This window comes from Amyelois transitella, chromosome 17 (genome assembly GCF_032362555.1).
Source record: "Amyelois transitella isolate CPQ chromosome 17, ilAmyTran1.1, whole genome shotgun sequence".
NCBI classification, from domain to species: Eukaryota; Metazoa; Arthropoda; class Insecta; order Lepidoptera; family Pyralidae; genus Amyelois; species Amyelois transitella.
The window spans coordinates 1072386-1088562 of record NC_083520.1 but is presented as its reverse complement, the minus strand read 5'-3'; the positions used below and the strand labels follow the sequence as shown (position 1 = coordinate 1088562).

Sequence of the window (16177 nt, the reverse complement as noted above, 5' to 3'; positions counted from 1 at the left end):
AAGTTGGACCAGAATTATTTATTGATTCTAAAATGTCAACACTATTATAAAATGTAGATTTTTTAGAGCGTTTTATTGCAGTATCACATTTGTTTATATTAACTGATAATAATTTTAAATGGGGTAATGTCACACTATCATATTATTTAGTGATTCTTTAACTTCCCTGTTAAAGAATGACCCAGAAATACTAGGGAGTTCCGACGCTTGTCGCTTCCTGTAAAACCCTGAGTTGCCCAAGATCTTGGCGTGCAGTAAGGAGAGGATGCAACCGGGCTTACCCTAGGTCGATGACGATCGATTCTATTAACCAAATCTTACTCATCTAATTTTCAGTTGGTGTATCCTCTATTGCAAATGTAAGCCCCTATAATTAGAGCATGCGGTTTAGAATTACTAAATATAATAATGGTCTTCGATTCGAGGTTATGACGGAGTTTAATACAACGTATATTTGCCAAATCAATAATATGGTAAATATTTATTAATTTCGAAATGTTGTGAAATGATTCAGTTGCTAAATTAATGTCGTTAGTGAAGCATGATTTTACGCTAAAAATAATTTAAGACATTAAAAAAGTTATTCTTAGAATACGTATACTAACACTTACATCGCTTGGTTCCTAATATCCAAAAGAAAAAATACCTTAAATTTAAGTCCATAAAGTATTAACCGAAATAAGTAGACCCACAAATTGGTTTTATTAGCCAGTTAAATAGAAAAACATAATGTGGTCAAAAGTAAGAAAGTTTGGTTTGGAGCATTGTGATCTACCAACTATGGTGGAGAACTCATCGGTTTTGCTTCGTGTTCTATCGTTGAACTTGAATCCGTTGCAAGAGAAAAGTAAGTATTGTTGGTCAAAAAAAGGGTTGGAGTTCGAATTTGGCCAGCACGAGTTTAAAAATCTCATGTATTTATAGAGTGATTAAGGTACTCGACTTCTTATATAGCATGCCCGTTCCAAGGTTCAATTCAAAATTTTATACCTAATGACCTTTTTCTGTCTCAGTGCCTTGTTTTGATTTTACATTTTGGAGGAAAACCCCTGCATATTCAATCGTCATTTATTCCAACTACGCCAAACGAGCATGTCACATTACACAATTAAAATAATTCCAGAGATACCACTGATATTCTACGTCTTCACTGTCATAGTATTCTCTTCTTACATCTACGTTTACGTGTTCTCCATGAGTTGGTTTGTCTTCTGGAAGAGCCAGGAAACCGGTGACGTCATCAGTGCTATGGTAATCTTCTCCCTCGGGGTGTCTAGTGAAATCAGCACCATCAAGTTTCTTTACATGTTTGTAAATCAGTAAGTTTTAAGTATTTCTAAGGTTAGCTTGTTAGATAAGTTCTCCATCATCTATGTAATTTGTCTCGTATATATTTATATTATATATTTATGTACGAGTAAACAGAAGAAAACTTTTATGAGGAAGAACAAGATACATATTCTAGAACAAAAGTTATTTTATTGAAATTGAAATGTGAAATGGAATGTTAAATTCTTAATTTCAGAAATTCCTTGCGAAGTTTGATTGGGAAGTATTTATCGTACGATTCAAAATCTATACCCAATAGCAAGACAGCAAAGAAAGTTCGAGCGGTTTTAAGAGGGACAAAAAAGACTGCTATGACTTTTTGGCTCATAGTCATGGGAAATGGCCTTGTATATTGCATCAAACCACTACTGTTGCCTGGGAGGCACCTGATGGAAGATATTGCTTTTCTTTTTGGTAAGATGGTTACATTTTTCAAAGACTTCAAATAAGGGGATTGATCTGATTTTAATGTGGATTTCATTATTGCACATACCTTCAGGAAGGTTTCACGTTTTTAATTATGAACGTGTTTTATATTAAACTTAAGTATTAGTATTTATAAATATTAGTATTGTTTTAAAATCAAATCAAATATCTTTATTGTGCAACACAGGTTCCAAAGGTCGTTGCATATTTGTGATCATCACTGTGAGCTGTTCTAATGGACGTACAATTAAAAGTAATCCTTCTTCCTCACCACTCTGAAGACAAGCCCGGGGTGCGCTATTTTAACCGTGATCCTGAATTCGTAAAACCCGATTTTTACTTGAAGTGACTCCTGTCGATTGGTCTATACGACAAAGATGGAGTGTTTTTATTCTATTATATCCATTTCTTTATATTTTTTTAGGCGATTAGCAATTGCCAAAAAAGTGATAATTTGCTTTAATTCACAGGTTTGGATCCACTTTTTGAATCACCTTATTATGAAATCGGTTATATTCTCTCACTTAATGCCTGCATATTTACCGTCTACGCAACCGCCAATATATCAGCTTTCTTTGTCATAGTCACTGGGTACATTGAGGCGCAGATGCTAAGTCTTAGCGAAGCAGTAGTTAACGTTTGGGAAGATGCTCAAGATTTTTACTATCAAAATAACAATGTCTCAGAAAACGTTTTCTCAAACCAAACAGAAACTAAAATAACAGATAAAGACATTATACTAAATGAATATGTAAGGGGACAACTGTTTGTAATTATCAATAACCATACAACTAACATTAACTTACTATACAAAATCGAAGAAGTGTTTAATAGTTCTTTGGCCATAGAATTTGGATTATTGATGATATCTCTAATAGCGGAATTTCTGGGTGGAATAGAAAATACATACATACTTATGCCTTTCGCTTTAGTGCAAGTAACAATGGACTGTATTGCAGGGCAGAAACTTTTAGATTCAAGTAACGTGTTTCGGAGGGCTGTGTATGAGAGCAAGTGGGAGAACTTCGATGTGAAGAACATGAAGACAGTATTGATGATGTTAACGAATTCTCAGAAGGACATGACACTTACCGTGGGAGGGTTGAGAACGCTCAGCTTCTTGTGCCTATTAGATGTTTTCAGAATGATTTATTCTACTTACACAGCCTTAAGGTCTATGTTCAATAGATGAAATAAAATAACAGCAATCATATCTTCGTTATTTTATTTATAATATCGGATCACCCAGTTTTTTTTAATTTGCGTTTCCTCACGATGTTTTCCCTCGCCGTAAGAGCATCGGTTAATGTTTAAAGTAATGTACTCGAACTTGCTAACATTATAGCATTCATTATATATACATATATATTATTGCCTGCTTAATAAATAGGAATTTAAAAATACATAATTTAGCTACTGCTTGTATCATTTCCAATTTAACTACCTACTCGAGTGCTCAAATCATCACGACATTTATTCATATAATTTCCAAGAGCATCTGCCAATTTTCCCATTCATGATCCTTGCATATAATTTAGTCGTAATGTCTGTGCCGTGTGCAGTACACATTATTTGTATGATAATTATATGTAATCCTAGTACATACTTATACCTGTACTATGTATTAGCCAAAATACAATTAAGAATTGTAATTGCATTTCGGGTTGTGATCTTGAAAATATAAACGACTGTTTAGGTAGAATATGGAGTTTAATTTCATCAAAATACATTGATAAGTAAATCAATGAAAGGATAAGTGTGTTGAACTGAACATTATTGTGCTGTTTGTCAAAATCTATACCTCGTTGAAAGTTGGAACACTGCAGAGTTTTTATCACCAGACACTCCAGTTCTAAGAATACAGACTAACGCGAGGATTCGAAGCGCTTCTTCTGCATGTTGCAAGAAGAAAGTTGTGCACTTTTATAAAATAAGAAGAAGAAAGCAATTTATCATTGTATATATGAAAGTGCGTTCAAACCAAATAGGTATTGCGTTATTTTTTTTTATGTGCTCAAAAGAGTTAACAATCAATAAAGGATTTGTAAAACAATATTTCCTTGAATAAATTCCTTTAATTTAAAAAAAATATTTATTTTCAATAATCGTTTACTCTTGGGTTTCTAGCGTTTTGTATGCGGAGTAAATACTCTTAAGCATGCTCATCAGGAGCTCATAGTGCATGATGGCTATTCCTCCTGCCGACAAGTTCAGCGTGTTCTGAGCATTCATTAACATCAACAAAATAGATTTTCTGTTACTAACATCAAAGTTCTCCCATTTACTGTCGTATAGAGCATTCTCAAAAACTATGCCGGCGTCAATCAACTTCTGGCCTAAGTAACACTCAATTCCTATGCAAAAGAATGCAAAAGGTATCTGATCGTACGTTTTCTCTAAACCACCCAGCAGTTCTATGGTTAGACTAACTATCATCATAAAAAGTTCACCAGCAAAGGCGTTCTTGAACAACCGTTCAATTTCCCTTACCAGAGCTATATTAGTAACATGAGATTTATAAATACTTCTTAACTTATTACTAATGAATGTATTTTTAACCTCAATTTCATTTATATGTTTGCCAGTTTGGTTATCTTTTAATTTTTCACAATGTTCTTCGGCGTCATCCCAGATTGAAGTGAGTTCGCAGCTAAGGGCCAACAATTGGCATTCGGTGTAGCCAACTAAAGCTATGAGCATGCCGTTTATTGTGGCTGGAGGGTAAACAGTAAAGAAACTCCCAAGAGTCATCATAAGACTGCCCAACTCGTAGTAAGGTGTTTCCAACATTGGCTCTAAACCTGAAAAATAATTAAACGTTATTTAAACACTTTATACATTAATTTCAGTAATCCTTCTAACATTTATCCGATTGCGTCCATTTAAAGCCTGGGGTCTACTGACTAATTTAATGCCGTGACCCTGTAAACATGAGAGCCTCTAATTCAGTTTGAATCATCATTGTTTCACTAGCCGCCTCTTACGACAAGCACATCGAAGAGATGGAGTGGTCCAAAACAAAATTGCTAAGAATATCAACCACACACGGCACATTTTTTTTATAAAAGTGCACCGTGTTATATACATACCTGCATATAATCACGTCTACTGTGCAAAAGACAGAGCGAACAGTCTTGAACAGACTGATAGGCCACGTTCAGCTGTTTGGCTTGATGATAGAATTGAGATTAAACAAAATAATCTAAACCGTAACCGCTGCCAAAATCCTGAACATATGCATGCTACCAGATTTGGAAACTGTCTAATCTCCGGCTGATTCTAGATCACACCTTGAAGTATATATTGGGTTTATCGCAGTGTGTGAGGAAACATGAAGGCACTTACCAACACATTGGGTCCGTCTGATACGCACTCGCCACGAAATGGTCACCTTTGCAAGTTCTTGTGTTTGTCATATTTATTTCACATTTAACTTCGGTAATTGCGTATACAAGTCTAAACATAATATTATCCGAAGGGCGATAGGTACTGAACTTTAACTAATACCATTATCAATTAACTTCTCACCGTAAAATATAAAATCGTCGACAATCGCAGTCCTCTGATTCGGATAAAAGAACGGTCTCAAGTCGAACAGTACCCCGGTCATCATCACCAGCAGCCAGTAGGTGATAGCTCTCATCTTGATCTCCCTCATCTTCGTCTTAATGTTAATCGCCATCCTACTGTCGGGTTCCACCTCAGCGTCGCATGATAAGTACTTGTCCAATAAAACTTTTATTCCCGAACTGAAATTTTGTTTAAATTTGTACATACATACATACATATGATCAATGTCTGCATCCCTAGCGGAGTATACAGAGCCACCAGTCTTGAAAAGACTGATAGGCCACGCTCAGCTGTTTGTCATAGTTATAGAATTGAGATTCAAATAGTGACAGGTTGCTAGCCCATCGCTTAAAAGAGGAATCCCAAGTTTAAGGTTAAATGTTTTTCCATCAACATGTCTACGCAGTAAAGCAATAAATATTTTTGTGATTGAGTTTGAAAAAACGCTAGGAATCGGATGATGAGAACATTAACTAACTTGCTAACCTGTTTATGAGAAGGAAGAGCCACTTGATCGGAGAAATCTGGGAGCAAATGACCATTGAAAGAACCTTAATCCGAGTCTTTTCGTTGATCTCCTCCATTTGTAAGCTCCTGATGAGAGTAACATAGGTGATAAAGGCCAAAATATCATGTACCTACATTTCCCTACTAACAGTCCACAAAAAAGCTAAACTTAGTCTCTGCAACGCATTACATAATTATACACTATGTAACAAGTATAATAAAATAAAGAAACAAGAATAATAAAACAAAGAAACTTTATACATTAAATATGTATAAAGTTAGTCTATGTATGTAAAGTTACAATTTTTTAAAATTTCATTAGTTTTTGAATTTCCAAATAGCAAATTAGACTATCGCATATTTGTTACAGAATAAATATAATTGAATAGGTGAATTACTAACCTGTAGAGGACATACCACGGGCCAGAAATGAGGTACACGTACACAAATGCGAAAAGTATAAGAGGAAAGATGAAGTAGGAGATAATAGGTAGACCTGAAATTTTAATTAACAGAGAAGTATAATAAAGCTCTTACACAACTTGTAACTTCGGGCCACCGTGGTCTCCCCTGCGTCACTCTTCACAACCCTTTTGACGGCCTCTGTGGCGCAGCGGTAGTACGCTTGTCTGTGTCACCGATGGTCCCGGGTTCGAATCCCGGTCAGGGCATGATGAGGAAAGAACTTTTTCTGATTGGCCTGGGTCTTGGATGTTTATGTATATAAGTATGTATTATAAAATATAGTATCGATGAGTTAGTATCTCGTAACACAAGTCTCTAACTTACTTCGACGCTAACTCAATCTGTGTAATTTGTCCCGTATATCTACTCGTATACTAATATTATAAAGCTGAAGAGTTTGTTTTGTTTGTTTGTTTAAACGCGCTAATCTCAGAAACTACTGAACCGATTTGAGTAATTCTTTCACTGTTAGATAGTCTATTTATCGAGGAAGGCTATAGGCTACATTTTATCCCGGATTTCCTACGGGAAACGTCAACAATGCAGGTGAAAGTTGAATGAGTCGGCCATCTGCGAGCTTTCCACGCGAACGCTGCGCAAACCAACAAAGATATAGTAAAACAATGTACTAAAGATGTGTAGTACTCATTTTTTGCCACAAAAAAGTCCGTGAGAGCATATATCTATCTCTTAAGGTTTACTTACAATAACCACTTTTATGTTCATTTTTTAAGATTATTTTTTCATTATAAACATTAGTTATTTTGAAACCAATTTTCTTAATTCAGTATTAATCCTTATCCAAATAAATGTGTTTATTACTTTCGGCTTTTCATGTAGACTAAAATTGCCATTTACAGTATATAAATCAGACGAATAGGTTTTGAGATATACTTAGTCGTTATAAGCAATTTGCAGAGAAACATTTAATACGGCGAACCAGCGTTCTTTCTAATACGCGTGACCGAAATAAATATGATGCCCAAAATAACTATTCCACGCGGACGAAGTCGCGGGCACAGCTAGTATTATATATAACCCGTATATATTATAAATAATATATATATAAATATATATACAAATATATATATATATATATATTATATTATATATAACCCGGGTACCCTATATGCGCGTGCTCTGAACCTTCTTCTTTGGTCTACTCCGGCGCTCACAAAGTTAAAAGCTCGCTACTTATCCTAGTCGCCTTAGGACTTACTGGATCTCGAGCCTTAGATAAATCCACGCTTTCTTAAAACTTGAAGATAGTGCAATAAATTTAATCGTTATCCTATCGGTTTGAGCGACGAGCTTGCATGAAGAGAATTATAAATTTGGATGAAGTGAAAGAAGTATGCAGAGATCGTGGTATACATACATATAATCACGTGTATATCCCTTGCGGGGTGAGGACAGTGGCAACCATCTTGAAAAGACTGATAGGCCACGTTCAGCTGTTTGGCTTAATGATAGAATTGAGAATCAAAAAGTGACAGGTTGCTAGGCCATCGCCTAAAAGAAGAATCCCAAGTTTATTATAAGCCTATCCCTTAATCGCCTTTTACGAAATCTATGGGAACGAGATGGAGTGATCATATTCATTTTTTTATTGGTGGAAATATGAATTCTATACCTTGTATCCTGGAAAGGGGCATGATTTTATTTAGAACCTAGGTATATAGAAATCTCACCTTTCTTGTTGCGACTGTCAATGTCCAAAATGAAGAGCCGTAACAACACGGTCATATTCCACAGAAAGTCAGGCAGGTCACAGTATTTCGGCCCGAATCTTGATAGGGTTTCCAAAAACCGCATTGTAAATTTATCTTGAAATACTAAATCTTGATATTTATTAAGCTATCTATATATATTGGCTCTGAAAGTACATAATCTACGATAATAAAAAGCATAAGCTTGTGGATCTGACAGGACCTCAGTATTTATCCCTTACAAGGGAGACAGAGCAGAGGTAATAGTGACAAGATTCGGAGGCTATGTTTGGTTGGATGGATTAATTTAAAATTAAGAAGAAATGTCAGGGGGCTAAGCTTAAAGAAGAAACCGCCATGTATAAAGCCATTCACTTGATTTACCTCTTTTTCCTTATAATATACTTAAAACATCATGTTTTTGACTTCTTTCGTACTAGTACCGAAAAAAGGTTCATATATTTTTAATGATTTCATCTACTCGAAATCTTTACCTATCACTTATATGTTATGCAAATAACGGTACACCACAAGGCAGTGTATTAAGCTCCATTCTATTTATAATGTACCTACTTGGTCGCTTTTCGCGTAATCTTTGGAAACTGCAATTATCCAGACCTAAAATAGTTTTGTATCCTATTCCCGAGCCAATTTTATGTATCAAGTCTCGAACTTACATTGGGGGTAACTCGATATGTGTGATTTTTACTCGCTATTACCTATAACAACATTTTTCTGAATGTGTCGTATTATAAATTTACCTGTCTCTCCGTGATTGAATATTGTAACTTACATTATATAGGTACTATTCCGTTTTATTTATTCAACTTAAGGCCGTTTTCACACCGTACACCGATAAGTATGAAGGCGCAATGACGATTAGGATAAGTTAAACATTTAAAGGTTCACATAACAAACATAACATAAAATCACGCCTTTTTCCCGGAGGGGTAGGCAGGGTCGTTAATATTGTAGAGATCTTTCCATGATCTCTGCAATATTAACGACAATATTTATTATATTTTTTGAAGCGGACAGTAAAACGTATATACGAGGGTAGTTTAGCGTGTCTTGACGTGAGATTTAGCAATAAGTGGCCTAAGGATAGCGAGCTTAACTTGGTGAGCGCTGACGGAGTCCAAGAAGAAAGTCCCGGGCGCGTGCTCGTAAAGGATCCCCGGGCGGCGAAGAGAGAGGCAGGGGAGACCGCGGCGGCACGACATCACTTAGTATATATAGAAGAAAATAAGAATAAAAAAAGAAACCGCTTCTTCTGCACTGACGCCTTGGAAGCGGCAGTAAACTTAGTTTTAAGTAATTTGTTTGACGTCAACCAATGTTGTTAAACCATACGTTTTGACAATTATTAAGTGATACGAAGTATCCTACAACAATGAATAAAAATTTTGAATTTGAATTTATATTAGTATATATTTAATTGTGTGCAGTGTGGTTCATTCATTCATTCACATCATTAAGCCAAATAGCTGAACGTGGCCATTCAGTCTTTTCAAGACTGTTGGCTCTGTCTACCCCGCAAGGGATATAGACGTGACCATATGTATGTATGTATATATTTATTCCTTGCTCACTACGTCGTGCGGGCCGGTACCGTCAGCGCGGTGCGATGCGATGCCCCTGAATGTGTGAACGCCCTTAAATACATACTGCAACTTCTTATAATTGTAATCCAAGGAAATTGTATCAATTGCGAACAATTTTAATGTAATTGTGAGCAATCGAAGCGTGAGAAAATGAAAGTTTGCGACATGTTAGTTTTACATTTTGTTGCCATATTCATAGTCAGAGACAAAATACTTACATCACATACATACATATAATCACGTCTATATCCCTTGTGGGGTAGACAGAGCCAACAGTCTTGAAAAGACTGGATGGTCACGTTCAGCTATTTGACTTAATGATAGAATTGACATTCAAATAGTGACAGGTTGCTAGCCCATCGCCTAAAAAAGAATCCAAAGTTTGTAAGTCTATCCCTTACTCGCCTTTTACGACATCCGTGGGAAAGAGATGGAATGGTCTTATTCTTTTTTGTATTGGTGCCGGGAACCACACGGCACATATTATATCTACTTACATCACATAAAGTAGAAATCAATAATTTTCTTTCTCCATCTGCATCATTGTCTATGCCTGTTACATCCTCCATGCTTTGAGGCCATTGGTTCGCTTTGCGACACTTCTGACATTTATCTCGCAAAAGGACCTAATCGTGATCATATGTATGTATGTATGTATCTAACATACATACATACATATGATCACGTCTATATCCCTACTTTGTCCTCTATATTTGAAATGAATTCATTTCATTTCATATAGTCACGTCTATATCTCTTGCAGGGTAGACAGAGCCACCAGTCTTGAAAAGACTGATAGGCCACGCTCAGCTGTTTAGCTTAGTGATAGAATTGAGATTAACCTAATAGATACCCAACTTAGATCACGGTTTCATAAAATGGGGTTACAGATTAAGTTGTCTGAATGTGCAAGTATCATTGTGAACACTTTTGGATTAACTTGTAATAATTATAATTATAGAAACACCATTCATTGTAACTGGAATACCATAAAGTTTTCAATACTCATTGGGGGTCGCCATTTACAGCTCACAATTAAATTGTAAAACCTGTTATTAAACTATGGTATGCAAATAAAGAATCTCTCTCTCTAAATCTGTGAATTGAATTGAAGCCGTGTGGTTCCCGGCACCAATACAAAAAAGAATGAGACCACTCCATCTCTTTCCCATGGATGTCGTAAAAGGCGGCTAAAAGATAGGCTTATGTACATACTTGGGATTCTTTTTTAGGCGATGGGCTAGCAACCTGTCACTATTTGAATCTCAATTCTATCTTAAAGCCAAATAGCTGAACGTGGCATATCAGTCTATACAAGACTGTTGGCTCTGTCTACCCGTGTACCCCGCAAGGGATATAGACGTGATTATATGTATGTATGTATGTGATCTGTGAATTACCGGAGTACAAGTTATCAAACGACATTCAGCGTAAAAAATTCAAAATTGAGCCAGACTATTAATTCAGTTCAGCAAAGTTTTAATGTTTTATTCAAAGAAAACTTATGATCGATTATTATTTTAATTAGATCTATAAATATTTGCTTTTAATGCCTTTTTATCCCATTGCAACAAAAGGAGGGTGAAAAACGTCAAAATGAGTTGTATGTTCCAATCAATGTTATTATTTTTTTAATAATGTGTAAAATAATATTCTATACATATAACTCGCTGTCCCGGCAAACGTTGTTTTGCCATATAAATATTTTTTTAGTAATTTCTAGTAAAAAAATGTTAAAGGTGGTCAACCCTAATCACTAAGGGGTATGAAAAATAGATGTTGGCCGATTCTCAGACCTACTCAAAATGCTCACAAAATTTCCATGAGAATCGGTCAACCCGTTCCGAGGAGTAGGTACGGGAGCGAACATTGTGACACGAGAATTTTATATATAAGATGATTTCAAGAATGTTGGCTCTGTCTACCCCGCAAGGGATATAGACGTGACCATATGTATGTATGTATGTATGTAGATGATTTTACTCATTGACTTCGAACCTTACTACTTCTTGCTACTGGCGTTAGACCTGGTTTCATCCTCACCTTTCTGGAGAGGAGTCCGGGGTGCGCCTTTAGGACCATGAACCTGGATTGGGTGACCGTGAGTCTGTTTTTTACACGGATAAAGGCGTATGTATGTAAGATCATTAAAAACGATACCAAACTATTTATCCCAATTCCGTTCAAGCTTCTCCGAGCCGTGTCAGTTTAAGTCGCACGTGGTTCAGCTGTTTCTGACTCAGTCATGAGAGCATGCTGCAAATATATATATTATTTTATATGATATGTATATGTATGTATGTTTAGTGTAGTACGAGTATATAGGTATATTATGTATAGGTTTTTAGTATATATGGTACCTATAGTAAGTATGTTTATTATACATACATTATTATTATCACCCACACAAAGGTTCTCCGCTTTACCCAATGGTAGACTGTTAGATAATGCTATTAGCATTAAGTCCGCCTATCGTACTATACAAATTGTAATTGTTACAATAAAGAATAAATTTAATAAGGTATTTACTATCCCATCATCACCAAACTATTCAAACATAAAGCTTGCGAGTCAACAAGGATTTCTTATTACAATTCGGACAAAGAGTCGGATGGCTTCAAGAGTAACGAATTCAAAGTTCCAAAACACAATCTCAATGTTAGTTAGTTCACTCAATATCCGCCCGATTTCGCCCCAATGTGGCGCTAATGTGAAATTCAAGAGTGCCAAATGACGTTTCTTGCATTGAGATTGGAATTGTATATTGTCATTGTGCATACATACATATAATCACGTCTATATCCCTTGCGGGGTAGACAGAGTCAACAGTCTTGTAAAGACTAAAAGGCCACGTTTAGCTGTTTGGCTTTAAGATAGAATTGACATTCAAATAATGACAGGTTGCTAGCCCATCGCCTAAAAGGAGAATCCCAAGTTTATAAGCCTACCCCTTAGTCGCCTTTTACGACATCCATGGGAAAGAGATAGAGTGGTCCTATTCTTTTTTCTATTGGTGCCGGAAACCACACGGCAATTTCTATTGGTGCCGGGAACCACACGGCATATTGTCATTGTGAGTCGAGAGTAAGCCTGCTGGTCGGACTCGGCTCAGTGTGTTACAAATTGAATGTTGTTTGTCAATGAAATGGATTTTATGTAAACCTTATATTGATACATCTTAGTATACGTACTACGTTTCTTAACAAACATAATGATCCATGATCAATCATGGTTACATGTTCAGTTGCCTGAGTGCGTAGGTTTCCCTCACCATATGAGTGCCCTACCCTCCAGTGGGGTAGGCAGAAGAAGAAGGGGGGTAGGCAGAAGGGAAGTGGAAGGGTGTACACCATTCCACTTCCCTGCGTACTTCTTCAACAAAGGCCACAACAACTATAGGTACTTTATGTTATCTCTCCCCCCGACGCAAAAAAGGCGTGTTATAAGTTTGACCTCTATGTCTGTCTGTAGCATCATAGCTCACAAATGAATTTAATTTTTCTTGAATTATCTAAGCTTAGAATAGAAATCTGGAATTAATCTGAAATTAATTGACTTATACGAAATTTTATTTATTTATTTATTTTTTTATTTATTTATTTATTTTGACACAAACAGTCATAAGAAACAAAAAGTACAATAATACAGTTTTAAAAAGATAGACCAAACAGTGTCGAGCAATAATACAATAAAAATTGCGTGCTTATAACAAACAGCAAGAGATGGTAAAAGAAAAACTAATTTGGTAGGTATCAGATAAAGGCAATTATATAAAGTAAGAGAAGGACATTGAGTTGCGTAGAAAAACAAATACAAACAGAAATACGAGTAGACATCAAACGATTACTAGTATGTATATGTAGTATTGTACCTTAGTTTTGTATTGATAACAGCTTATTACGAACTAAATTTTTTGTGGACTGCAATGAGTTTAAAAAAATGTCAACGTCTGAGAAATTTTTATTGTAATTACATAAACAACGGTAGAAAAAGTTATTCCGAGTGTAATTTTTGCGAAGCTGAGGGGGTACTAAGATGTGTAGATTGCGAGAGGAGCGAAGTGGAAGTCGAGCTTTGGATATGAAATTTACTTTCGAAAGGAGTGTAGAAGAATCAATCAAGTTATTTATTATCTTATGTAAAAATGCTATATCGAATTGGGTAATATTTAAAATATAATTATTCATGAAATATAAATAATAGCTTTAAGTACCTAATACGTATTTCTTAAAAATTATTTTAGTTAATTCCAAAGACAGCATATGAAATATAAAAGAAATAGTACCGTTTGTAAATAACTTGCTTGAATTATACTGAAACTAGCACAATGGTAGGTACCTACTGTACCTTCAGGAGTTACATACATAATATACTGACTGACAAACACCTAATTGGGAAACTTCTTTTAGGCGATGGGCAAGCAACCTGTCTCTATCTGAATCTCAATTCTATTATAAAGCCATACTACAGCTGGAGGTGGCCTTTCAGTCTTTTTGAGCTTGTGGGCTCTGTCTACCCCGCCAAGTACATACACATAGTCACGTATTAATATATGTAACCGAACTAAAATTTTCCGATAGCGTTAAAAGAATTACATCTATTTAATATTAACACTTCACAGACGTAAATTTTCTCACACCTCCGTTTCCGGTCATGAAAATTGCACACATGAGTGACATGATAATTCTTAAGTAGACCCATAATGGCTCCCTCTCGACAATTAAAAAAGATAAGTGCTTATAAATTAGTTGTTGATAGCGATAATTATAAAAAGGCAGTACATTAGATTCACATTTTTATTTTTGAAACAATCGTTGCAGGAAAACCTTTCATTCAGGTATCTCGCTCTGTTTGGTACAGTTGCACCCTCAGACGGTAAGATTTAGAAACCTGGGCTCCGCTACATTTATATTCTATATCCGCTTCCATCGGAATACTGAGATTAAACAGTGGTAATTATAAATGTCTTTCATCCGAAGTATCGTTAAGGAAATATCCAAATCCTACTTATTTGGCATTCTAACGTACTCGTAAAAGTACGTGGTATTTGTAGCTTTGCAAAATTCTAGCGAAATTTGATAGCTATATAAAAACTACTTATCACTCTATAGTTTGAATACTAACCGATGCTCTTACGGTGAGGGAAAACATCCTGAGGAAACCCGCAAATTCAGGCAACTGGATAGTGAGTATGGTCGACCCAATACGGGTTAGGTTTTCCGGCAAAGGTTGCGGAGATCAGACGGGAGTCGCTCCGTGTAAAAACCTGACTCACCCAATCCAGGATCCATGGTCAAAGGCCTATCCCGGGCTCCTCTCCAGACCGTTGAAGATGCAACCGGGACTAAAGCCAGGAAGAAGAAGAGTGGCCGTGGTTGTCATGTAGTCGTGGAAGTGGAGGGCGCAGGTGAAACCTTTGTACCTGTACCTGTGTCTTTTTTTCTGTTTTTTTTTTCTTATGATGCAATAAAGAGTCTCTTACACCCCGCACGATGCTACGCCATTTTTCTCTACCTGAAGTAGTAGTAAACATTGTACTAATCAGTAAATAAAAGACATATAAATATAACAGCTATCTTACTCTATAGTTTTATTAAGAAACCAGACCAATGTTTACAATAATAAATAAATACACACCTATTAACAGATAAATGTAAATTTTGCAATAGTAGGTTTAAACAATTCTAGTAAGATTTAAAATTATAATATGTTACTAAGGAGGTACCTTTATAAGTTAGTATGTCTACTAATACATAATAAATGTTTGCAACATCCAAAAGGGTAAATATGAAGATTTAGTATATAAATTTGGAATCTTAGAATCTCCTGTTTGGTTTCCTTCCGCCCAAAGGTTGACTGGAAGAGATTACATTAGCGATAAGTCCGCTTTTATACCATCTCTATCTGTTTTGTGCTGTTTTGTATGTTTTACTCTTATGGTGCAATAAAGAGTTTTATTCATCTATCTATATATCTTGTTGCAATAATATTATGCAAATAAAAATTTGAATTGGAATATGACCCTGTAACATTGCCGTGGAGGGTGCAACCTGCGACCACACAAAGATGAGAGGAATTTAGTCCTAATCTTAAATACCATATATAACCACAGATCCCGAATTGCAATAAAACTTACTTAGATACTCTTGTTCCAAGTACATATTTTACATATTTTATTGTATATGTGTGTACATATTTTATTTTATCTTTATTTATGTGACGAAATATTCGTATTGATATATTTAGTTCTACATTCATTCATGTTTTTTTTTAATGTAGACAATGTGCATTCGTTTCGTCCACGATTTAGATTTAAAAGATCTATATTTGTAAATTGACGTCCGATGAAAATGCTGCAGTGTAGTTTGTACCACCGCTCCTTCTACACATGCGCTTTGGAAGCGGCAGTAGTTATAATTAGATTTGAGTGATGTGACGTCAATAAGTGATACCTTGTATCCAATTTTTAAAATAAATCTATTCTATTCTACCGCGTTCGTACCATCTATATCTGCTTTATGTTGTTTTGTATGTTCTACTCTTATGATGCAATAAAGAGTTTTATCT

At 35.6% G+C, this 16177-nt stretch overlaps 2 protein-coding genes across 2 annotated transcripts; one reads left to right on the top strand and one right to left on the bottom strand.

Annotated features, from left to right (window-relative positions):
- The first annotated feature begins 729 nt into the window (after positions 1-729).
- LOC106134401 (uncharacterized) lies at positions 730-2947 on the top strand. The gene is made up of 4 exons (XM_013334459.2): positions 730-847; positions 1124-1319; positions 1526-1743; positions 2226-2947. The coding sequence occupies exons 1-4, from the start codon at positions 730-732 to the stop codon at positions 2945-2947; spliced, it is 1254 nt and encodes a 417-aa protein (XP_013189913.2).
- Positions 2948-3864: 917 nt separating this feature from the next.
- LOC106134405 (uncharacterized) lies at positions 3865-8112 on the bottom strand. Its single transcript, XM_060948958.1, has 5 exons — positions 7989-8112; positions 6235-6328; positions 5812-5919; positions 5284-5504; positions 3865-4556 (listed from the first exon to the last, which is right to left on the bottom strand). Exons 1-5 carry the CDS (start codon positions 8110-8112, stop codon positions 3865-3867), a joined length of 1239 nt encoding a protein of 412 aa, XP_060804941.1.
- Between the last annotated feature and the right edge of the window lie 8065 nt (positions 8113-16177).

What these genes read in the sequence shown, in the direction of transcription:
- LOC106134401 (XM_013334459.2), top strand. Translation starts at nt 730, where the DNA reads ATGTGGTCAAAAGTAAGAAAGTTTGGTTTGGAGCATTGTGATCTACCA. An exon ending in GAATCCGTTGCAAGAGAAAA is followed by an intron (nt 848 to 1,123) that starts GTAAGTATTGTT and finishes AAATAATTCCAG; the next exon opens with AGATACCACTGATATTCTAC. An exon ending in CTTTACATGTTTGTAAATCA is followed by an intron (nt 1,320 to 1,525) that starts GTAAGTTTTAAG and finishes TCTTAATTTCAG; the next exon opens with AAATTCCTTGCGAAGTTTGA.
- LOC106134405 (XM_060948958.1), bottom strand. Translation starts at nt 8,112, where the DNA reads ATGCGGTTTTTGGAAACCCTATCAAGATTCGGGCCGAAATACTGTGAC. An exon ending in CCGTGGTATGTCCTCTACAG is followed by an intron (nt 5,920 to 6,234) that starts GTTAGTAATTCA and finishes TACTCTCATCAG; the next exon opens with GAGCTTACAAATGGAGGAGA. An exon ending in CGACGATTTTATATTTTACG is followed by an intron (nt 4,557 to 5,283) that starts GTGAGAAGTTAA and finishes ATTATTTTTCAG; the next exon opens with GTTTAGAGCCAATGTTGGAA.